The sequence below is a fragment of the Nipponia nippon genome, unplaced genomic scaffold, assembly GCF_047370975.1.
Source record: "Nipponia nippon isolate SJK-2023a ecotype South Korea unplaced genomic scaffold, ASM4737097v1 scaffold_1, whole genome shotgun sequence".
NCBI classification, from domain to species: Eukaryota; Metazoa; Chordata; class Aves; order Pelecaniformes; family Threskiornithidae; genus Nipponia; species Nipponia nippon.
In genome coordinates this window covers 55,714,548-55,739,180 of record NW_028262290.1, presented here as the reverse complement: position 1 = coordinate 55,739,180, position 24,633 = coordinate 55,714,548, and the positions used below count along the sequence as shown (strand labels likewise).

Sequence of the window (24,633 nt, the reverse complement as noted above, 5' to 3'; positions counted from 1 at the left end):
CTTACTGAAAGTGTATGGTATACTAAAAAGTTATAACTTTTGTCCAAGGTATTCTCTCAACCACTGATGCTGGCTTTTAATAGGTCTTGGAATAATGTAAAGTTCCAGAGGGCCAGGAATAAGAAAATATTACTCCAAATTTTAAAGAAAATACATAAACATCCCAGATAACAATAAGGTCTTTAGCTTTCTCATCCTACAATTGAACTGAATCAAAATTAGAGGATGACAGCAAAAGTAATTCTAATTAAGCAATTTTTTTGTTAGCTATGCTTTGTCAAATCTGTTGCATTAGCAACTATACATTCCTAAATTGTTTAATTTATTCCCTCATATGTTTTGATTAGAAATTAGTACTACACAAAACCAATACAGCATATATTAAATTATTTAATAGGTTTAAATGACAGACTTCAAGTATTTATTACAAGAGGAACTCATCATTGCTGAAGTTTTTTCTAGAAATCTTTCCAACATGTTTGCAGTAAACCTATCATTGATCTGGAAGAAAATACAAAGCTATTCCTGTTCAGATTGCAGACAATAAAAACAGAAGGAGGACAGATCTGTTATATAAAGCAATGCCAGTCATTTGATGAGGTTTCTTTGAACAGTATGTATTTTAAAATGGTTAAAAGCAAGGTCAAAAAAACTAAAGTACACTTGTAGAGGGCCCTCAGGGGCTATACCTCAGCAGAGAGTGTTCTGGAGAGGTGAAACTGATTCCTGGTGCCTGACCAATTCAACAAGAAAGTCCCATTTTGGTATCGTAGCTAACAGAGCTCCAGTAAACTCTCAGTGTGTATAATCACAATAATATCACAGAGGACTTAGGAGGATGGTATAACCTTTTCATGCAATATTACTAGAGCATTACAGAGACACAATAGCCACTTCTGCTGTCCATGCTTCAAAAAAGACAATCAGAAATTATTCCTCAAAATAAAAAAATGAGGTCTGAAAACCCCACGTTAGCCGAAAATTACTAAAAGGAAGGGAATATCTATATATTTGAATGTCAACATATGGAATATATTGTCTGAATAAGCAACTAACACAATCCAGTGGTTGGAAAGCCAAAGCTAGAGAAATTGAAACTGCAAATCAAGAACAAATATTTAATGTTGAGCATATCACTCAATAGAAAAGCTTACATGAGGATACTGTGGAGACCATCACCTGAAACTTCTTCAAACTGACACTGGAACTTTTAAGAGGCAGAACATAATTCAAGCACAAGTTATGAGTTTAATGAAGAAATGATTAAACGATGTGTGATGTTATAGGTTATGTAAAAGATCATTATAACACTTTTAATGGACTCTTTACTGCCTTAAAATTGCTGAAGTTGGTAGAAAATCTGTTAGAGATTTTAGTGAAAGTGGAACATGCACTTATATAGAAAAGCGTATTGACTATCACTTAGTATGCACGTACAATGTATATGTATATGTAAATACAAAAACTCACCATCTTCATCAGTTTGTACTACAAGCTCTTGGCTTTCTTTTCGTCCTTCGGGATTCATTAGTACTAATTTGATGCTGACATTTGTGTATGGTGACAGATTAGTAATTGTGTGCTGGGGGTGTGAACTTTCTGTATCCCAGCTTACTTCTTCTCTCACTTGCTCTTGCCCTCCAGCCTGATAACGGTAATGGACTGTGAGGTTGTATCGATGGCAACGTGTGACATTATATCCAAATGGTTCCCAACAAATAGTGATTTGTCGAGATTTGATCTCCACAACCTCAAGTTTTCGTGGCCCACGCATTGGATCTGCAAAATTACCAACATAATTCTGGTATGATTATTTATCATATTATAATAGTAAGTAACATGAGTAATAAGTTATACTTTTCTATAAATATGACATATAAGCAGAAACAGAAATTCATTGCTTTATCTCTCATAGTGGAAATGACAATAAAAATATAGGTCTCTGAAAAATCAGGAAAAAAAAACAGTGAGAAAAGGAGAGAGAAGTGTCTTTCATGAAAAATGAAGAGCAAACAAAATACCAGAAAGTTTTTATGCTTAAACTCAAACTGCACAATACAGTTTAAATTACGCTTACTTTTTTACCTATCTGTCGCTTGCAAAAAATAAATATGTCCAATTTTTTTTTTTAAAATTAATCTGTGTTAACACTTTTAGAGCAAAAAACTTTACAAAACAAGTACCTAAAAAGAAAAGGTAATTTTAGGGAAAACTTGCAAATACTTGGTGATTTTCTCCCAGGACTGTTTATATGAAGAAAAAGTGTTAGGTGGTTCTTCAGCTATTTCTTATTCATTTGTTTTTAAGTTAGACTGAATGCAATTACTCAGTCTATATTTGGCCAGGACATTAAGTTAATATTCCAGTTCCCTTAAAATAGTCTATAGGGTTCTCTTCCCATAAACATCCGTTGTTAATAGCGTCTTTTTTTTTTTTTACCACATCTAAAATAAACAGTACAAGTAGCTCAGTTTGTAGTAGTGGTTTACCAAAGAATCAAAAGGAATGACAGGAGGCACATCAGCCGACATCCTACTGCATCTGAGCTTTCTTAGAGATCTCCCATTTGATTACCAGCCATAAATCACATATAACAAAATCAAACCCAACAATTTATGGCTATCTATATACAAGAACCAAAGATTGTGGCTGATGAATTTAAATTTTCTTCAGTCCTACAGGTCCCAGCAATTGAGATAGAAAAGCGAACCCAAATTTCCACCATATTACAGCAAAACCACTGAGTTGACACACACTCCTCATTTTCTAAACACTGTCATTAATACAGCTATTATACGTATTTAGCAATAATCTGGGGTTTTTTTCATAGGAGCCCTCAACAAGATTAAAGACAATGTCTGGTTTTATCCACTGCTTCACTAGTTAAATGCTTAGAAGACATTTAATGAGCTAGAAGCCTCTTATACGTAAACAAATTAATATGCATCTTCCTTCTTTTATGTTTATTAATCAACATGTCTTCACTAGGAATGTTCTGAACAATTTACACAGGATTTCATCTTTTTACTTTTTAATAAAATCCCTGCACGCTTGAAATATTTGTTCAAAGATGTTATTCATCTTAAGTCCTTGAAGAAAAGGTGTTAAGAAATTGCTTGTTCTCTCTAACATCTACAAAGCAGGGTATTTTTTTCCCTTTTAAATCCTCCACCTTCTTTTTCTTTTTTTTTAAATTAATTGCCACTACCCAACAGTGTTGATCATCAGTATAGAATATTTGCCAACTGGTGAACAAAATGGCAAGGCAAAACAAATTCAATAACAGATCTAATCCTGGTCTCCTTTCTAGTGACTAGACTGACTGGTAAAAATATCCTCATCAAGGATAAATCAGTATAGAGTCACTCACCTGCTTCCACACTCAGATACCCCAGCTAAGAATCCTGGTGCTTGGGATATTTTCTGTTACTACAACAATTAAGATTAATGAGAAGCAAACCTCAAAGACTGGCAAGTCCTAAGAGTTTCATGTCTTCCTTAAGCATTTACTTCTGCATAATTCAAACATAAATTTCATTGAAAAGGAGTTTTTCTTTTTTTGTTGTTTCATATCAGCTTCTAAGCATTTCTTCATTTAGGTGAGACTATGAATAGCAAAGGACATTTGATGGGTATTATGTAACTGTAATGCTATCCGAATGGGCTAAATAGGACTAGAAAATCAACAAAGCTGAGGTGACCCTGACATACAACATTAAGCAGTTGAGCAAAGTTCCTAGCTGCAAGAATATGGAAAAGCCTGCCTAGTTCCGTAGTAGGCACATCAGAAAATTCACAGGGGAGCTGAGAAATCATTTTATTAGAGACATAAAATTAATTCGTAGCATTTTAAAACTGAAATCAAGTGGCTGTACAAAAAAACTGGATCAAAACCTATCCAAGATTTCTGCCCAGGAGGAAGATATTCTTATGTCACGTTACCTTAATAAAAAGTACAAGTTAGCCCTCTAGTTAAATCTTGAAGTCATTGCTATGAGAATGACAGGTACATTTTTACTTCTAACAAAACAGACAAGCGAAAAAAGAGATTAGATTGTAAAAGATGGAGACAACACAGCTTTTGTTGATATTCACAGGATAAAACTCATCAGACAAGGCAAATACCCTGGTTGCTTTTGTTCCTGACTTGATTCTGTAATCTATAGTATCAGATAGCTATGCAGCTCATATCTGTTTTTCTTATCATTCACTCAGAATTATGCCAAACTGATAGGGCCCTAATGAGCCCTTCGTGGGGTAAGCGTATTTTGTCAACCCAGTTAATGTGTCAACTAGTCAATGATAGCACTTAGTGGAAAGAAAGGGAGAGGTAGGACATAAAAAAACGTGGGACACAGCAGAGAAAGACATTTAAGGAAAAATAAAGCAAGATCTTATATGATGCACCAGGTAGGATAACCATTGGTTTATGGGGGATGTCCACTGAGAAAGTGAGGTTGAATATTCCAAAAAGGTTTGTCCATGAAAGAGCCTCTGAAGATACAGGCCTGTTACTCCAAAGAATTTACCCACTTTGTGTCCTCAACCTCACTTTTAAATTCTCAAAATGGACATGGTTAGAGGAATACACGATGCTTTATTATTTTTTCATCAAATAAAACTAATTCCTGAATTACCACTACTTTATTTGCTTTATTTTATTTTTCTTTCCAGTATCACACTTCTTTCATTTATCAGACATTGCTTCATTACAGACCTGAGGATATCAGTTCTCATCTGCTCTATATAGTTGAGTCCTCAGTCATAACAGATCTATATGCTTCAAGTACATGACAATTTTTGGTTAAATTCAGTTAATTCATACAGTAAGCAGAAAAGAGATGAAGGGAAACATGTCTACTTTTAACCAGAAAAAAAGGCTAAGGTAACAATGGAGTTTTTGGATTAAAAAACTATGTGGCTCAAAACAGCCATGAAAAATAGCACTAATTGCAACAAAAGATAGAAAAAGAAGTTTCCATTTGATCACGTTAGCACTGAGCTTCTCTGGAGGTATCGTTGTATACCCCAGAGGAAATATTTAATGTGATATGATTCTCAGAGCACACCACATCGCTTCCAGTACTCTGGAAAGTATGTGCTCTTTATCATGAAGGAAGGACACAGGATATTTGGGGAAAGAAAACTGTTAAGCAACACAAAAAGAATGACAGGTAATGACTATGGTTTAAAAAAAGCTGAATTCATTACCACAGCATGATGACTTCATTTTGTTGATTTTCTACAGGATCTTTTTATCACTTTCCCATGGTAAGTTCCCAACTTTAAATGAAAAAGTAAGCTTTCTATAGAGATGCTGCTGTTGTGCTCATGAGACTGGCACTAACTATTCATGCAGTACTTGAAGGCTGTCGTCCTAGCAATGGTCTGCTGTTGTTACCTTGCATCAGGTAAGGTTAAGTGATAGCTACACAGAGAAGTGTCATTTCACAGGGCTAATCACAACTGAAATCACATTTTTTTAGAGTAGAAGATGAATAAGGAGATTAATATGCCACACTGATTATATGATATGCAGCATGTACATCTCATAGCACAACTGCTATTTGCTGAACCTTTGTTTTTTCCTTACTTGGTGAAGGCCCACCTGCAGAGAGGTTATATGGCCAGACCTCTCCACTCACTCTGCAGTTCTCTAGATGAACTGAGCCTCTCCTGTTCCTCAGTATTCCAGCTATTTTCTTATGCCTCACCAGTACAAATCATGAGGCAAATGGGGAAAATAAGGCCTACCAGCTCATAAGAGAAGAGCCTTTCCTCCCAAAGGAGCGCACTGCCTGTCATGCCTGAAGCTTAGCCAGGTAGTTCTTACTAATTCCCCTGCTGGCACCTGCAGCATTTTTCATACTGCTCTCCTTCTGCCAGCTTCAGCAGGGTATCAAGCAGTGAAGGCTGACAGTTGCAGCTCCGACCTGAGGGACCAGCAAGCCCGGTTCTAGCCCCTGGCACTTTAGCATCCAATTTAATCGGTGATCTTGGCTCCTTCTCTGCTCCTCTCTCTTTTGATGAGAATATGGAGCAGAGACTGACAGACAGGATCAATTTCCATTGCACCTGCAATTCACAGCTCATTTCTCTGGAACTTCACACTTTACCTCTTACCACAAGTACAATGCTTTTTCAGAAACTCAATTTCAGAATCACATTTAGGTGTATTTTTAGCATCCTGTCATTGATCATCAAAACTTGGGTTTAGAATGAAAACTCCGACGGGAAGTTTTGTCTTTTCACCACAGACTGCACAGACCTACTGAAATAAGAGATGAAGAAAGCAACGGCATGGTGATTTTCTGCCACTCCATGATACTCCAGTAGCTCCAGACATCTGGTATGTGTTAGGTACCATTGGAAAGATATCTGAACAATAGGAATGAAGAATTTACTTCTTGTCTAGGCAAACTGTTAGCATGGTTTAGCTCTGTAAACACAACTCTTGTGATTTAAATTCCAGATTGGACTCTCTTGTCTTTCCACAGGAAGTAAAGGATGAACAGAACAAGAAAATGTAAAAATTTAAGATGAAACCAGAATCATCTGAGATTTAAGATATTATCTGCTCCAGCTCTTTTAAACACAAAATTTCTTTAATGATAATTAAATGTACAGGCTTTTCACAGATTGCCTAAGCAGTCTTGTTCAAATTACTTAACATCTTTTCACATCAATTCCTTCTGAGTAAAGTGGGAGTCATAGTGCTCTAGCATCACTATCAGAGGGTGTTGCATATAATTTCATGAACACCTGCAAGGTTCTTGCATACTACAGTGATGGAGACCATAAGCACATACAAACTTTAGACTGGATTCCACACACTAAATCAGGGCCACATCTGATTCAGCAGACAATTTAAGACAGGCGCTTTGTTTCGAACAAGGCTACTTGCGTTTTAAGTCAAACACATGCTTTAAGAGTTCACCGGCACTGGTAAAAGTGATCAGGCTGTCAGTGCACTTTACTGAATCAGATATACCTTCCAGGGAAAAACAAAACAGAAAAGCTGAGGAGGAGACATGGAAGTTCACTTTCCCCTGCAGAGAAATGACAACATTAAACACTTAAACATTTTTCAAGAATGGAGACTACAACTCTTACTTTATATATATTTATGCACACCATATTTCACCCATGTTTCTCCTTACTTGGTAAAACCCTACCTGCAGAGGTTATAAAGCCAGGCTTCTCTACTCACTCTACAGTTCTCCAGATAAACAGATGCTCTGCTGTTCCACAATAGTCTAGATATTATGTTATGCCTCAGGGGCACAGATCATGAGGTAATGAAATATCATTTCATCTACAGGGGTGAAATATCATTTTATCTATTGGGGAACAGAATATATGCCTCGTGAGCCAGCTGCTATCAAAGTAACAATGTTTGTTTTGTTTTTAGAAAACAAATCTCAAGATTTGTACATCTATGGTCAACATCAAACAAGAAAGTAAGTACGTTTTACTTGTTTGGCTTGTCCTTATTTGATTTTCATAGAATCATAGAATCATTAAGGTTGGAAAGGACCTCTGAGATGATCGAGTCCAGCCCTTAACCTAACTGCCTGGTCCACCTCTAAACCATGTCCCTAAGCACCACATCTACACGTTTTTTGAATACTTCTAGGGACTGTGATTGCACCACTTCCCTGGGCAGTCTGTTCCAGTGCCTAACCACTCTCTCCGTGAAGAAATTTTTCCTAATATCTAATCTAAATCTCCCCTGGCACAGCTTGAGGACATTTCCTCTCATCCTATCGCTTGTTACTAGGGAGAAGAGACTGACCCCCATCTCACTAAAACCTCCTTTCAGGTAGCTGTAGAGAGCGAGAAGGTCTCCCCTCAGCCTCCTCTTCTCTAGGCTAAACAACCCCAGCTCCCTCAGCCGCTCCTCCTAAGACTTGTTCTCTACACCCTTCACCAACTTTGTTGCCCTTCATTGGACACGCTCCAGCGCCTCAATATCTTTCTTGTAGCAAGGGGCCCAAAACTGAACACAGGACTCGAGGTGCAGCCTCACCAGTGCCAAGTACAGGGGCACTATCACCTCCCTGGTCCTGCTGGCCACACTATTCCTGATACAAGCCAGGATGCCATTGGCCTTCTTGGCCACCTGGGCACACTGCTGGCTCATGTTCAGGCAGCTGTCAACCACCACCCCCAGGTCCTTTTCTGCCAAGCAGCTCTCCAGCCACTCCTCCCCAAGCCTGCAGTGTTGCATGCGGTTGTTTTGACCCAAGTGCAGGAGCCGGCACTCAGCCTTGTTGAACGTCATACAGTTGGCCCCAGCCCATCGGTCCAGCCTGTCCAGGTCCCTCTGTAGGGCCTTCCTACCCTCCAGCAGATCAACACTCCCACCCAACTTGGTGTTGTCTTCAAACTTACTGAGGGTGCCCTTGATCCCCTTGTCCAGATCATCGATAAAGATATTGAACAGAACTGGCCCCAATACTGAGCCCTGGGGAACACCACTTGTGACCAGTTGCCAACTGGATTTGACCCCATTCACCACCATTTTATTTGATACCCAATCTATACAAGACTGCAAACAATTTGAGGTTGTTTGCAAACTTGGTCAGGTAGTTTTATGAAAGATCACATTCAACTGTGCTGGAGTGATTTTTATACTGTAATTATTCTTTGTCTGAGTTCTTCAACAACAGATTGAAATTTAAAAAGAGCTTTTCGTTGCTCAAAATACCACGTGATTTATCAAATCTGGTAATAGATCAGGGTTTTTCGAATTACCAAAAACTGCAGAGTGCAGTGAGGAAAGAAACAGTGGGCAAGATTTTGGGTGGTGTCATTTCACAGCTTTTTAACACATTTTTATTTAGGTCAATAAAAACACATTGATTTTACACTGCCGCATCTGAAATCCAAAGGAGCAGTCAAATTTATTAATATAAAGAACTGCTTTGTAGTTAGGACTAGAGGAAGAAAGCAGGCACTTTACCTTCATGATTTTTCATACTGTCCATTATTTGGGTTATAAAAGAAAAGAATCAAATAAAGAGGAGGCAAACAAAGAAACAAAGCGACAAATTACTCATAAAATGAGCAAAATCAAAGTCCTAATATTATGTTGCTGATGTCATTGTCCTGCTGAGTCCAATCATTTTAAAGTGAAACCAAAGACTAAGCTACACAAAGCTGTGGAAGATCCAGAAACAACCCTTGGAGTAAAGAGGGGCACATTATAGGTTGGTCTTCTTACTTATCTAAGACCACAGCGTGTTGTGGCAGCAAGCAAAAATGTTAAAAGCAGCAAAGAACAATCTTAAATTTGTAAAAAAACTTGAAACATTGGTTTCATCTGGGATATCTCTACATCTGGGATAGCTCTACATGGAGCAGTCATAGAAATTGATAGCAATAGTTACTAAGATTATTTAGGTAAAAGTAAATGACTGCAGAAGATACCCAGCATCTCCTGGAAAGATTTTAAGTTACGGTATTTAAAATTCTTACCAATCTTTCACTGTTACTTGTTAATAGCATTTCCAAAAGAACACGTCCCTCCTTCTGCAAAAAATAGATGCCTCCCACAGAAAAGCAGCACTTCTATCAGTCTTCTAAACGTACTCCCTGACACTTTAAAAAATGTTGGGATGCAAGCCCTGCAGAGCTTCAGCACTAATGAGAGAAAGAACTATGAGACAGCAAAAGTGAAATGATAGTCACCTGCAATCCAAAAGAGGAAGGAATATTCAGTTATATGTATGTAAAAAATATGCCGAAATCTAGACTCTGTCTGTTTTTCTTTGAGCAAATTGTCAAAAAAATGTGGGGTTCTTTAATTATATTCTTTTTTTAAAAAAAATTCTTCTTTTTAATCATATTCTTTTAATTATATTCATTTGTCTTCCACAGTCAAAATGCCAGTGAAGGAAGATGAACACAAGGGTGTATGTACCCTGAAGTTATCAGGAGGCTAACTTTGAGCAGGAGCCTGTGGGGATCCCTTCTGCACCCTTCCAAGTTATTGCAGACTTAAGAGCACTGAGAGGCAGGACTAAACTTCCTGCATACTTTTCTCCCAGCACCTTTACTAACATGATCAGCATCCACAGTGTCACAATGGATAGAAGGTGTCAACAGGACAAGACTTAAGTATAAAAAAACATATCTCAGGGCAACGCCACCACAGATAGTTTTCTGTCCCTGGACTAAACCACTTCCCAGCATCTGAGAACTGGAAGATTCTCACTTACAGCATGTGCTCATACTCAGCCTCTTCTTCCTGCCAGAGATGCCAGCAGTCTACTGGGCAAAAGAGAAAACCTAGCATCTCCCAAACTATCCTGCTGTCAGTAAGATTATAGCTAACACCATTCTTCTTCAGATGCCAGATCATGCTTCCACTGATTTTGTTCTATCAGGTAGTGCATAAGTATTATGTAGTTAAACCTTATGTATCTGTATGAGGTACAGTAATAGCATTTCTCTGAGTTTATATACAAAGAAACCGAAGCTCAAAAGAAACGAATTACCTGCTGAAGGTTACAAAGCATCAGCAAAAGCTGTGGAATCCTAATTCTCAGTCTCATTTCTAACCCATTAGAACAGAGCACTCAACAGGTTTTTCCATACTTTGTGGCCAGAACTGGTTAGTTCCAAAATGTGGGAGCTCAGAAAACAATAAAATACATACTCACAGCTTACAGCAGTAAAATGAGCGGGCCAAGTTCTTAAAATGAGCCAGCTTGAATCCTCATTCCCCCTCAAATTCAAATATGCAATATAGTAGAGGTCTACTTTTTCCAGGAAGGATCATAAGTACCAATATCAGCTTATCACTAGGAGAATTCTTTCTGTGATATTTGTAGCTGAAACGCAAGCTAAAAATATAGGAGTTCTTGGGAGAGAACCACGATACTTAGCCAATTACGGAAGATTCATTGAAAGCACATTCTAATAAGCATCCATGGCATCAGCTCACCACTTTCAAAAAATAAGTGTAGCACTTACAAAAAATAAGTGGAGCTGTTGCTTGAAACCAGATGAGGCGTTGGATTTAAGCTTTTAGTAATGTATTATTACAAGCACTGGATACAGAACCATGAATGAGTGATATAATCCTGCATGAGACAGTTCCCTTAACTTTTTCATCTCTTATTCTCCAATTCATGGCTACATGTATCCCATGAAACCTATGTCTTCAGGCTGACATTCACAGATGCAAAGTATATTGGTCTAATCATCAATAACACCCTTTTAAAGTTAGTAGTATTTTCAGTGTTAGTTTCTATACAATGTTTTCTTTCATGAGAGAGCTGATATGAACTTTTCACTTCATAGTAAAATTTAAATCTGAACCAATGCAAACTGAATCTAATATTTCTTTATGTTGTCATTTTATAGGTATACTCTGAATGGTGAGTCATTTAAATTCTAATACATTTAAATAAGGAATTAAAGAAAAACATCATTCGATACATTTTTGTGAAATTACCTACATTACATGATTACACCTCCACAATCAAAATCAGATTTTAAGTATGAATGATACAAACAAGATTACATTCTGAATCTGCAACAGAGATTTTAGTTGCTTGTTTAAAATGACATACCTAGCTATTCAGTAATCACTTTATAATAACCCCTTTCATTTCTAAATCTACTTAGCCATCAGCCACTAGTGAGGAAAACGCTGGCAGTGGTTTTTACAACTACACATTAGTTTTACATTTCATGACAAGCTAATTCTAGAGAGTTCGAAAGACAGACAAGCATGTGTTCTTAAGGTTTTCTTTCTTTTGCATGAAGGAAGCACACATCTAACTGATAAATGAAAAATAAAGAGTGCAGACATATACTTTTCACTTCACACATATGGCACTGACAATTTATCCCAACTTCACCCCAGGAAGCTCCGTGAATATGTAAATCAACAAGAAATAAAAGGTTGTGACAAATACCTCTCAGAAGAATTACGATGGTAAGATGGCAAATAAAGTGCCTGCTTCTGGTAGATGCTACCTTTGGTACATCTACCTTTGGTAGATACCTCACAGGCATTTAACCCTATTTCTGAGTTGATCACGTGGCTGGCTTACGGTGTCATTATTGTCCCTTTCTGTCACATGTCCACTGTATATTAACAAAGCAGGTGTCATTATCTCCTGATCTGACAGAGACGCATTTAACCTGACATGTACTGCCACACCTGTGGCACCCTTCAGAAGCTGGCACAGGTAGCAAACTTCTAGATGACTTTATACAGCGTGCAGCCCAGATGCTGCTCATGTTTGAGAAGCCACAGGCAAAACAAAGGAAGATGAAGGTCTGAGGAATTGCTCTTGTGGCCACCTGACATAGCTCCTTCACACAGTTACCACACAACACTTTTGTCTTCCCTGAACTTGAAACCATCTGGTAATACAGGGTCAACACAACTTTCAGATATACTAAGAGATGGTGCAGGTGGCTGGCTCATAATTAAGTATATTCATGAGAACAACAGACATAATTTGACCATGCACCATGAACAGGGGAAACGTCATTAATGTAACATACACTCCTCTACTCAGTGGTCAAAAAATGGGAAACCAGGAGAACAGTATAAACATTTACAAGTTTTGGTGTGAGGGAAAAATCTTTTTTCTAGCCCATTTTCCCAGAAATGGCTGGAATACATCTATGACATTGCAGTATGGCAAACTGTTCTCTTTATACACTAATACAGTACCTGTATTTTTGTACAGTAAGTGCCCCGATCACCTTCTAATTGTGACTAATATTAACAGCAAAGCATGCACTGTTTGCTCTGTTGTGTGACACATTAGCATGTCTGAACTCATTAGGTTTTATGGTACAGCTGCTTGAGTTGCCCCTGAAGTCAACTGGAGAAAAGATAAACCATTGTGTAAATTAGTGAAGGTTTCAGCTGCTCAATACCTGCCATGAAAGTAGAAGACCAGAGACTGTTTATTATGTTGCGTAAAAGGATAAATGGGCAATGCTGTTTCATAGATCAGTCAGAATAAGATGTAGCAGCGTGTTCTGGTTATCACTGTGGCCTATTGCTACTGACAAATCACATTAATTCAGAGCTGTTACGTACAGCGGTGTTAGCTAAATTGGGGATTGAAAACAGGCCTTTATTGAACCTAGATGACAGGACAACATGGTCATATAAATCTACGTAAAAGAGAAAATGCCACCAATCAATGTTACTTGTCTAAAAAGAATATTTACCATTCTTTCTAATCTGACATGTGCAATCAGCCTTAACCAAATGATGTAGAGTGAGGTCGGTTTTGACAAATAACTCTCAAATGCATAAACCTGATAAATGAATCAGATTCTCTGTAACAACTGGTAAAAGAAACTTTGAACTTACATACATGTCAAAAGGGAACAGAATAACCTGTCTTCCTACTACAGTATTACGTGCTAACTACCATTAACATGTATGTACAATATTAAATGAGAGGCAAGTGCTGTAAAGTTGAGAAGGTCATCTGTTTAGGTTGTGACAAGACCCTTTTCCAAAAAGAACCTCCTACATAATTCACAGTCAGTCTGGATACAGCCTTTAACTTTCCTCAGGTCAGGCCCATCCTCAGGACTGTTCCAGGAGTTTCACGCAAGCCTGAGGAGTTACTAGCTACTGAGTAAATGAAGGTGCTTTTTCACCCAGCAATCTAAACTACCATCTTTGTCTTTGTATACTGTCAGTAACTAATAAATTTGGCCTCAATATCAGTCGCAACATTGAACTTCGATTCCTTTGTCAAGCTAGTAAAAATGAGAACAGTACTTTACTCAGGCTTTGTTAAAAGAAGCAAAATACAAACTTCTCCTGTGCTACCTGGGTAACTCATCAAGTTTTGGATGTTTTAATTTAGAATGATGTAAGAACTTACATAAATGATATAGGTAAAATAATTTTTGTTTTCCTGTGTATTGGGCCACCTTGTATGAAAGGAATTTCTGGCTGATTATCTTTCCCCTTCAATAACTATACATAATGTCTTTATACATTAAAGTACTTGAAAAGTACCTTCATTAAGAGTATACACTGTTGACTTTGTTGGTTGAATATATTCAGCATTTTTTTTCCTGCCGTATCACAATCTCTAGAAAATTTCTTGAAGAACCCCCCAAGATTGCTCCCTCTCTGGCAGATTTCTTTGAATTTTCCTGTGACAGCTGAAGAAGTTATTTGCCACCAGCATTCTCTGCTATACCATTCCCTGTAAAAAGCAAACATAAGAAAATATGCTTGCTGATGAAGGGAATTTATACTGTTATACTGTACTACGAAATACAGAGGAAACCAGCCCATCCTTGCTTCTGACGCAACTGTAACAAGGAAAGAAAGTTCTAGTGGAGGAGGAAGGAGAAGAGCTGGGAAAAAGGGGTGTAGTGGATGGTAAACTGTTTCAAAGCTAATTCTCTTTTTCCTCATGAGATTTAACAGAGTCCTACGATTTCCACAAAAATGCACATACCTGGGACTTGATGTCTGCCTCAGATACAGAAATACATGGTATAACTGACAAAAAAGAGTAGACAAAAGGAATACAAGCACAGAATAAAGAAGAAAATATTAAAATAAACATGCTTTTGTGGAATGTGTATCACAGGTTAGTTAAGCCTGTGTTGTTTATTTCCTTTAAGCCATGCTTTATTTCCACACATGGTCTTGAGCCTGTGTTGTTTATTTCCTTTCTCTAGTCATAAAGATTAATCATTTATCAGGACTACATTTCCCTATGTTGCCTGCAGCATCCCCTGCTTTAATTGCTACAGGTCACTTTGCATTTGGTTATGTTCTTTTGCTTCCTTCCCCTCTTCTAAATGTGGTCCTGTCAAATGGATTAAAGAACGTGTGCATTTATGCCAGAACCATAACTGACATGGAAGAACACAAAGCAGCCATCAAATATTCAGGAAAGTGGAGGTTAAGGGAGGTTGTTAAAGTACCTGCTGATCCTGAGCAAAGAAGAGAGGCCAGGACTAGACTACAGTTTCACTGGTCAAAGACAGGCAGTTGCTCTATGGTTGAGACATAAGCCAGCTCCGCAGGTCACTCAGGAGCCCTGGATCACAGTTTTACCACACAGCTCAAGGAAAACACAGAAGAGGTGACTGGTAAAAGTCCACCAGAAATAAGCTGATGTGACAAATTACAGAACTGCATATGACAGCAATTACATAAATCTGAAAACTGTCTAATTCTATCACCAGTGACCCAGGATTCAAAGTCCATTAAGCATTGTTTTTTCCAATTGAACTGAACTAATGGAAAATAATTGCTACTCTGAAAAAGGTCATACACAAAGTAATAAAAAAGCAAGTGCTATACAGTCACTATTTATACGTTACTCTAATTTGAATTTATAAATTGCTGACATCTGTAATAAATCATGCAGTTTTCTTCCAAGCACAGTTGTTTCTCATTGCAGGCTTCCCCCTGTCTCTATCACAATTATGAAAGTAAAAAATTCAGGATAATAATTTACATGGAGTTTGTGGAGTGCTCAGGTTTTCATCTCTAAGGGTGCATTTCATTAATAAAACTGGGAAAAGAGTAAAAAAAGGCAAAAAAACTGCCAAAACCCAAAGGTATAAAAAGAAACAAGAGCCTACAACAGCTCAAAATGAATAGCTCCCAGAGCTTTTGGCCACAGAATAGCCACAGAGCTGTCCTTATTTAAAAATAAAGTTTTTAAAAAGTTTAATTTTCAAAAATAGGAAATATTCAGAAAGATATAAACCACGCACTGATATTTTAAGTATCAAAATTTGCATTTGCATGATAGGAAATGTAAGCTCTTATTTGTAACTCAGAATTGAACCAAACGAGAAGTCGACAGTAGAAGAGCTGCTGCTTTTGCATTTGCAGAATGGTTTAGGGGTCACCTGTTATAACCCTGAATTATGATGACGCTTATTTTTTTGTCAGTAATCTACATGCACATAAAAATGATTTGCTGGCTTTGGTATACATATGCACACAAAATCTAGAAATATTCATATAATGCATAACCAACTGAAGCTAGAAGTTTCTCGACAACCGAGCTGCTGTAATATGCTTATGCAAGTCTGCCGGTAGCACAATCGCATCTTAAACTAAGTTAAATTTGTAAGAACAAATAATTTCATCGTCTTGTAACTGGACTGTGATATTCAGAACTTCATTTCTAATAGTTAACCTGAAAAACCAGAACATAGCCATTAATAAGATGTTATAAACGTTAATTGCTCTTGTTGTACTAGACGGTGCAAACACTCCTGTCAGGTCTTCCTGGCTGGATCTCAAAGGTCAACCGTAGAGACAAATGGGGAAAAAAACTGACAGAAAGACAGTATGACAGAGACTTGAAGTCAACAAAAGCTCCTTTGCTGACTTGCCCCATCCAACCCATCAGCTGAAGTCTGTGTGGATTGGTATTATTCACACAGGTGATAGGGCTTAGTGGAAGGATCCCTGTACTGGGGAATTTGAAACCTCGGCTCAATTTCTGGCTTAGGCACTTGTCACTGGAAGATCGTAAAAATCCCGCTCAACACCTCTGATTTGAATAAGTAAATCCTCTGTTTGTAAAGCACTTTGATATTTATGGCTCAGAGGTGTTACATCGGAAGAAGATACTATTATTTTTTCAGTATGCTCTGAAAGTTGAAAGGAAAGCAACATGAAAGTCAGGGCGTCTCTAGCTATTCCAGTGCTGAGGACACTCACCAATTCATACAACTGCGTTGAAGCTAAATGTACGCGGTAGTCTGCTTCACTAATACATGACCAGAAATGCCAACGAACTGACGTCCGGGAAGGCAAGAGCTTAATTCAGGACGAACAGGTGAGTTAGGATGGTGCACTGGGTGCAGCGGCCCAGGGGCTGGCAGCGGGGGGCTGCAGGGGCAGCCCCGAGCCAGGCACAGCCGGTTCCAGCCGGTGCCAACCCACCCAGCACAGGGCACCGCTGAGCCCCTCAGCCAAGATGGCGGTGCCTCTGGGAAAGCGTATTTAAGAAAGGGCAAAACGCTGCCTGGCAGTGAGAGGAGGGAGGGGAAAAAAAGTGTGAGAAACAGCCCTGCAGACACCCAGGTGAGAGAAGAAGGAGGGGGAGGAGGTGCTACAGGTGTTGGAGCAGAGACTCTCCATCAGCTCCGGAGAGGACCATGATGGAGCAGGTATCCACCCTGCAGCCCATGGATGATCCCATGCTGGAGCAGGTGGACATACCCTGAAGGAAGCTGTAGCTTGTGGAGGACTCCATGCTGGAGCAGGGGGAAAGTGTGAGAAGGAAGGAGCGGCAGAGAGGAGCTGCTGTGGACTGACCCCATTCCCCATCTTCCTGTGCCACTCGGAGGGGGAGAGGAGCTGGGAGCAGAGGAGTGAAGCTGAGCCTGGGGAGGAGGTGTTTTAATTTGTCTTTGTTTCTTGCTGCCCAAATCTATTTTAACTGGCAATAAATTAAACTAGTTTTCCCCAAGTTGAGTCTGTTTTGCCTGTGATGGTAATTGGTACGTGATCTCCCTGGCTTTACCTCAACCCATGAGCTTTTCCATCTTATTTTATCCCCCTGCCCTGGTGAGGAGAGGGAGTGAGAGGGCAACTGGGTGGGCATCTCGCAGCCAGAGCCAGCCAAGGTCAACCCACCACAGATGGGTTTGGTATTTTGAATATTTAGGTCTGATCCAGGTACATGTGAGTGTTCCCTGAATGAAGAATACAGTATCAAGACCTCAGTAAATAGCAGGCAAAAAGAGACAAGAAATTTTGCACTCTACAATTTTTTTTTGTTTAATTTTTTATGAATTCACAGTGTATTAAGTATTGGAGCAGAAAGCAATCGTTTTAAATTGTATCAGCACTAGCAGTGTGTAACCATGGTAATTAAAACAATATTATTTTTAAAAATTACAAAACACTACTCAAGTCATAAAAAGGAAGTATCCAAGAAAGAACATCTTTCTTCTGATAACTACTAATTCCTGTAAGTCTGCAAAATTATTAGACAGACATTTTTTACTCCTGCTGAATAGTTAGTTAGATATGCTACAGAATAATGATTTTAATTAAGAATTAAATTAAACAGGGAGTTTGCATGGCCAGAACTTTCAAGAAGCCTTAAAGCATGGTATTGTTAGACCTCTGAGAGAATATTTTGACCAGGATTCTCCTACTCCTTATTTCTGTGGAGATTTCACTACCTTAATGCATATTTACAAGTATTCTAATACAGGAGCAGTTCCCCCCCCCCCAAAAAAAAAAACAAACCCATAAAAAATCAGGCCTTTTAAGAGTTAAAGTAGAAGGTGCTCACGTGACAGCTCAGAAGCATTTAAGTCCACTTCAGCCCTTTCACTGAACACTGCATCTAATACTACCATTAAGAATATAAGTGAATAGGGGTCGGAGGGACCGGTGCCTCATGATGCAGTCCTTGTTTATGACAGGAAAAAAACCAGCATGGGACTGCTTAAGTGGTCATTTATGTAATAATGTTTAGCATGGTACAAGTGTATTATTGATTTAATGTCACTGATCTGAGGCTTCTTCTAACACTGGCTTGTGACAATAACAAAAAACACCATTCTTGGATGTGTTACACTTGTTCAATATGGCCACACAACTACCCCTGAGGAAAGTCTAGTTTAAATTATGAGCTACAATGAGAGACAAAAAATCCTTCTACAAGCCTAAGCATAGTTGTTCTCTCTCTGAAATCATGGGTGAGTTCAGCCACTGCATAGCCATACATGTGGCTGTCACAGCAAATCTTCTGTAGACCAGCACACAGTGAGGAAGATTTGCAAGTCCAGAAGACACGCATCCTTTGCTCTCTCCAGCATGCTGCAGCACAGCAATTTCCCACAGAGTCCTATGGTGCATAGGATCCCTGTAGTGGCTTTCCGCCTACAGCAATAGGACCTTAAAAGCTCCCAGCCATACCTGAAGCCCATTAGTGAAAGCAGGCTAGGAGTGGCAAGTTTTGCCTTAAAAGAACAGGAATTTGGATGAAATACTATTGTAGGTGAAAGAGATAAGACAAGACAAGTCTCACATGCTCTCAAGTCTCCCATCAAATAAGAAATCACCACCAAAAGTCAAAATATGACCCTGTTACTAACACCAGGAGATTGGGGCATATAAGGTTAACTTCCTATCACATTCAGGGAACTTCTCATCCTTCCTGCTGACGGTTGTGTTTGAACATGCAAATGCCGCAGGAGAGATGGTCACCACAGGACAGCCCTGAACAGCATGTGCCCAGTATCATGACTGACATGAAGTCCTATGCTTTGGAGGCATCTCAAGAATTTCCATCCTTGTGTTCTTGTTTCCTGAGTGACAGGTGTAGTAAAAGCTGCTGGCTCACACAAATAGGAAAACGCACTTCTGGTTTTCTTCATTTCTCTCCATTGCCCTTGGCAAAGTGCAGGAAGAAGTGGAGAGTGGAACAAAGGACCCAGCTATCCTCATCTTCCTCCGGGAAGTGCGGGGGACCCACCACACACACACATGGAATGGGCTAATGAGGGAGCTCAAGGATGCTGGAAACCTTTGGTTATTCCTATGGCCATGCAGAGATGCTTAGTGAAAGCTTCAAGTTAACCAGACTATCTGATAAGAAGCAGAAGTGCCAAATGTCTCATCAGAAAGCCTATTCTCAGTACTAGCCCATAGTTCAATTTAGCAGATTCAGGGCACATGAAAAAAACAGCTGAATAAAGACAAAGGCTGTTTATTGAAATCAGGCTTTGGCTCAGAATGTCACCTATCACTAGAGGAAAGCACTATATGTCAATGCTATAGGTGGAAGACCAAAACAGGTAGTGTTTGTGTGGCCTGTGCAATGCCACAGTACATATCTGTAAGAGGTCTTTAAAAAGACAAACAAAAAGCTTAAAAGGCTGAACCTATTATTATGGAGCTTCTACCTTCTAGCAGAGGGAAGTCTAAGGCATGGTTACGGCATCTATTTTTACATGTTCATGCCAAATCACCTGTCCAAAATTTCTCTAGATAAATTTGCAGTAACAAGTTTAAAAACACATAGAAGAAGTTAGTTACAAATGGCATAACAAACCCTAGGAGACTTCTGGCAGCTTCATAGGCATTAATCATGATCCAGATATAGAAGTACTCCCCGTGAATTCACATAAAATAAGGCAGTAATTCCATCTACGGTATCCAGTGACATGAACAAATGACTCAAGATTCAATCCTATTGTTTATGATGTTGCCAGAGTCTCTTGATAGAAGTAAAGCCTAATGTTTATAACTATAGACACAATATTCCTTACAGTGCGTTCAGCAGACCATAGGATTACCTACACAACTGTATGTGGTTGAAACAATTTTACTCTCAGTACAACCAAAAAGCTATTTAAAACTGCAATAAATAAACCCATTTGCTTCAGCAGAATTTGCAACTCATTTCAAATTTCAAAAATAGAAATAGTTATCCCGATCTTAATGTAGAGTTATGTCTTAAATCAAGAGGGAAACATACGGACAAAATGAATATAGCAATAGTATGGAGACAAAAGAAATAGGTGCATGAAGGCTGTCCTACATATACATGAAATACTTTATTCTTGCCTAAGGCACTGTCTGAAATGTCCTGGAAGAAATTCCTAATGGCTGGTTTGAGCTTTCTCCATTTCCTTTAATGAAGAAGAATGAAGAAGGCATCTGAAACGTTCTGAAGGCAATCTACCAAAACCACTGACTAATATAGAACTCCCTGTACAACACCCATTATTAATTATAAAGATCACTGTACGTAAAAAAATGGCATTATGAAAACAGAATTAACAGTCAGAAAAATGGCAGACAGTATCACAGACATCACTAAAAATCCTGAGTTCCTTTATTTAGTTACAAAAATTAAAGAATTTTATTGTTTCTCGATAAAGCTACAGAAGCGCACAAACAATGCTGCTATCAGTCTGAGTGCTCTTGTGGTTTTTGTGTGTATGCCTTTAGTACTACATTTAGAGGTAGGTATAGCTGTTTGTCTTACCAGGAAAGAAACTTAGCAGTGATCTGCAGATATCTCACTCCCGTGTAAATATATTTTTATATGTATTTACGTCTGGCGGTCCATACGGCAACACTAATGATTGCTGTTTCAATTTAAAATACTTCTACATATCCAAAATTTAAATAAGGCAATGTCAGTACCTTATTTTTTATCTTGAACTCTATTGTTAAATTATATAAAGAAGCCATATTCAAAAATTTAGTATCATTGGCTAATTTCTTGAAAATAGGCAAAATAGCTCACAAATAACTTGCTCTTTAGTTGAAATAGAACTGGATCATTATAAAAGTTATGGAAAGAAAGTGAAGAAAAACCACACACTGCATGAAGATGCAAACTGAAGAAGAGGAAAGAGGGGGTACTATCAGGGCTTAGGTTAGCATGGCAAAACTCTCTTTTTATTAAAAGCACAATTTCACAAAATACAGGATTCGGGTTCTGGACTCCCATGGTTTACGGCTGTGATCTCCTTCGCATATGAGATGTTTACTGATAAGCATGTGTGGTGAAAAAAATTGGGCTATTCATGTGACAGCTCCTTTACAGAACTGTCCTAAGCCATTGCAGACTGCAGATCGCAGCCAGCTTGGCGGTCCTGCTGAGAATAGCTGCAATGGCAGGAAGGGGCATTCCCAGACGCCGGGGAGGAAAGGGCGGCTTACGCTACATTGAGCACTTACAGGTGAGCATCCTTGCTATGGAGCAGAATTTAAATAGTGGCAAAGACAAGGCTGAAGTTTAAGGAATGGAAGCTGTCAGCCAGATTCCAGAGGAGAAAAAAAGAGACATTTTCTTTACAGAAGGACTTGTAAGAGGCAACCATTAAAAAGGAGAAGAAGAAAGAAAGAAAAAAAAAAATCTTTAATTAGTAACTTTACTTAGCAATTATTCCACTCAGAGAAGTACATGGATAGCATAATCCATACACTTGTTAGGCTGTGAATAGTCATTACTTTTCGGGTTTGATTTTTTTTCCTGTAAATAAAGTATTTCTTCAATACTGTTGTGGAAACAGAAAACTTAACTTTTATAATATCTGAGGTTGAAGAAGAGCGGAAGTCCTTCGTATAAATAAAACATTTATGGCTTGAAGCATGTGGCAACATAAAGCTGGTAATTTTTAAGGTTTCCTTTCCTTTTGCAACTGACTCTATTTTCTAAAATGTGTTTGTTTCACTTGCCTCCAAAATACAAACAACTTCATCACATGGCAAATGGCTCACCTTGTGACCACAGGCTAACATTTCAATCTTGTATTATAGTAAAACATTGCCTATAGTAAAACACACTCGTCATTTTGGTTCAGGCAACCTGATACCTAATGTACACATCCAGGGGCAGAATTTGGCCATGTGAGCGCAAAAGAAATAAATCCCTCCTTTCGACAAAAGACAAATTACAGTCTTACAAAGCTAAGCCAAGCATTTTGCCTAGGGTATCTGCAAACTGCTTGGAAACTGTTCACCTACTAGTTGTAAAGTCAGAAGACAAAGGACTAGAGGCCCTTGTATCTGCAGCAGTACAGCAGACCCGAGGCCCTTGAATCTTCAGGAAATCAGTACATTTGAAATATTTTTCAATTCATTTCCCTTTTTTGTTAAGCGCATATTTTCACTTAGCGGTTTTCCCTTACTCTACATGATGGTTCTCTTATCTTTCATACTAATTTCTACCATGATAAAACACAGTCGGCATCCACTTTCATTAAATATTTGATGATTACTTAGCTCTCACAAGATGAAAAGTTTCTGTGATTTTTATTGTAGGTTCTGGATGTTTTGTAAAATCCTGAAAGTATACCAAGAATTGTTTATGCCTTAAAACTTAGCTAGGTATACACTGTGAAACAGAACAGCTAGTCTGCATTATATCCGAGAAATACTTTAATTCAAAATAATGCACGAGTTTTTAATACGTGGCGACCAAAGACTTGAGCATACAGCTTTGTTTTTATCCACTCATTTCAATGTCTTCAAGAGTAATACAACTTGTCTATGCTATTATGCATCATTAGTTTATTTTATTAACAAAAGTTATGAAGGTGTTGCCTATCAAATGAAAGCATTTACCATAGTGCCTATCTCCAGCAATAGTGAGAAGCCTCCATGAATCTACCTTCCCTTTATTTAAGAAATAATGTTAGCAGTTAATTTAGTCTGTAAACTCAATCTGAATACATCTCTGCCTGGGAAAGCATTCTCTCCAGTTGTCCCCAGCTTTGTTGTCTTTGCTTCTTTGGCAACAGAGCCCTGCAAGTTTGTGACTCCTAGCAAATGGATTCATAGTAGGTTCTGTGCTAATGATATTCCTGTCTTGTATATCCTTCCATGTAATGTTCTGATATGTTCTTCAGGAAACCAGGGTAACCTTAGGGTTTGGAATGGGTGGAGCACACACCTCAAAAGTCCATATGACGACTAGATTGTTGTGATTGTCAAGCAATGAGCCTGTCCTACGAGACTGATGACAAATTTAGTTTTGCAATCTGTCATGGCATTTTCCTAGAGCAATTCAGTATTTGTGAACAAGCCAGTTTTGCTTGGACATTTTCCTGCAAGGTAGAAAGCTGGCAACTTCCTTTACCAAAGAGGAGCACATTTGTTCAGCTCTTAATACCCACTCTGAGATGAAATATCAGATCCACATTTATCCACTGGGCAAAAGATTTAATCTACGTGAATCATATGGCTTCCACATGTGATAAAAGACAAGACATTAAGTTTACAGATCACCCTACTGGAAAATGAAACAGCAATGAACAAAGAATGTTGAAGCCTGAGATCTCATGATGAATGTCAAGGTTCTCCAGGGAGTCTAAGACCCTAACTGGAGTATGAAAAGGGCATTATCACCACTTGAAGGTATGGCATAAAGTCACAATAATTGAATGCAGTATTCTTTTCCTATGTGCAGTCTTTGCTTTGCTTTGCAGGCATATAGATATATCAGGAAAACACCATTTCCCGAATACACTGATTTCTCATTCTAGAAGGCATGGAAATAGGAGTATATTCCCTCTTTTCTGTTCACTGTAAAGTTTCCCTCAGCAGTCCACTGATTAGATAATGATACCTAGACATATAAGGTGAGAATTGCTTAAAAGCCTCATGGCTTTGTTTTTAGATGTCTAAGGTACCATTATGGAATAAGGTAAACTGTGTGCCTAATTGGAGGTCTGTACCAAAGACATGGCATCTTTAGCAAAAGCTCCTCATTTATTAGCAGTTTTGATGAGGAAAGCAGGTGATAGTTTCGGGTTCATTTAAAAGACAGGCATACCATAACTCCTGGTCCTGTGCCAGTTCTTTTTCTCAGGTGATGTGGAGTCTCAGGGAGGGAGCAGCTCTGCACGTATTTCATGTCTTGCTTTGCTTTTGCAAGAATTGTGCTAAAATATCCAGACCTTGTAGTTTAGCCACTATGAAGTTATAATTAGAATTAAAGGTCAAGTACGTCTGCTGCAAAGCACTGCAAGTGTACAGACATGTCAGTTGTAAGCTGGAAGCATGTGACTGACATCTTCTAACTGTTCACAGAGAAACAGCATGGTATCATACTGTTGATATTTCCCACAATTTATAGATGAGAGCTGTAGCAGCTGCTGATGCATTTG

The 24,633-nt window shown here is 38.5% G+C and overlaps 1 protein-coding gene across 11 annotated transcripts in view; it reads right to left on the bottom strand.

Moving 5' to 3' along the window:
* Window positions 1-24,633, bottom strand: part of PTPRM (protein tyrosine phosphatase receptor type M) — a 499,983-nt gene that overhangs the window by 226,615 nt on the left and 248,735 nt on the right. For all 11 annotated transcript variants that reach the window (XM_087756312.1, XM_087756322.1, XM_087756360.1 and 8 more), the window contains exon 8: window positions 1,471-1,779. In XM_087756312.1, coding sequence (XP_087612438.1) covers window positions 1,471-1,779 — 309 coding nt within the window. The remainder of the gene's footprint in view (window positions 1-1,470; window positions 1,780-24,633) is intronic.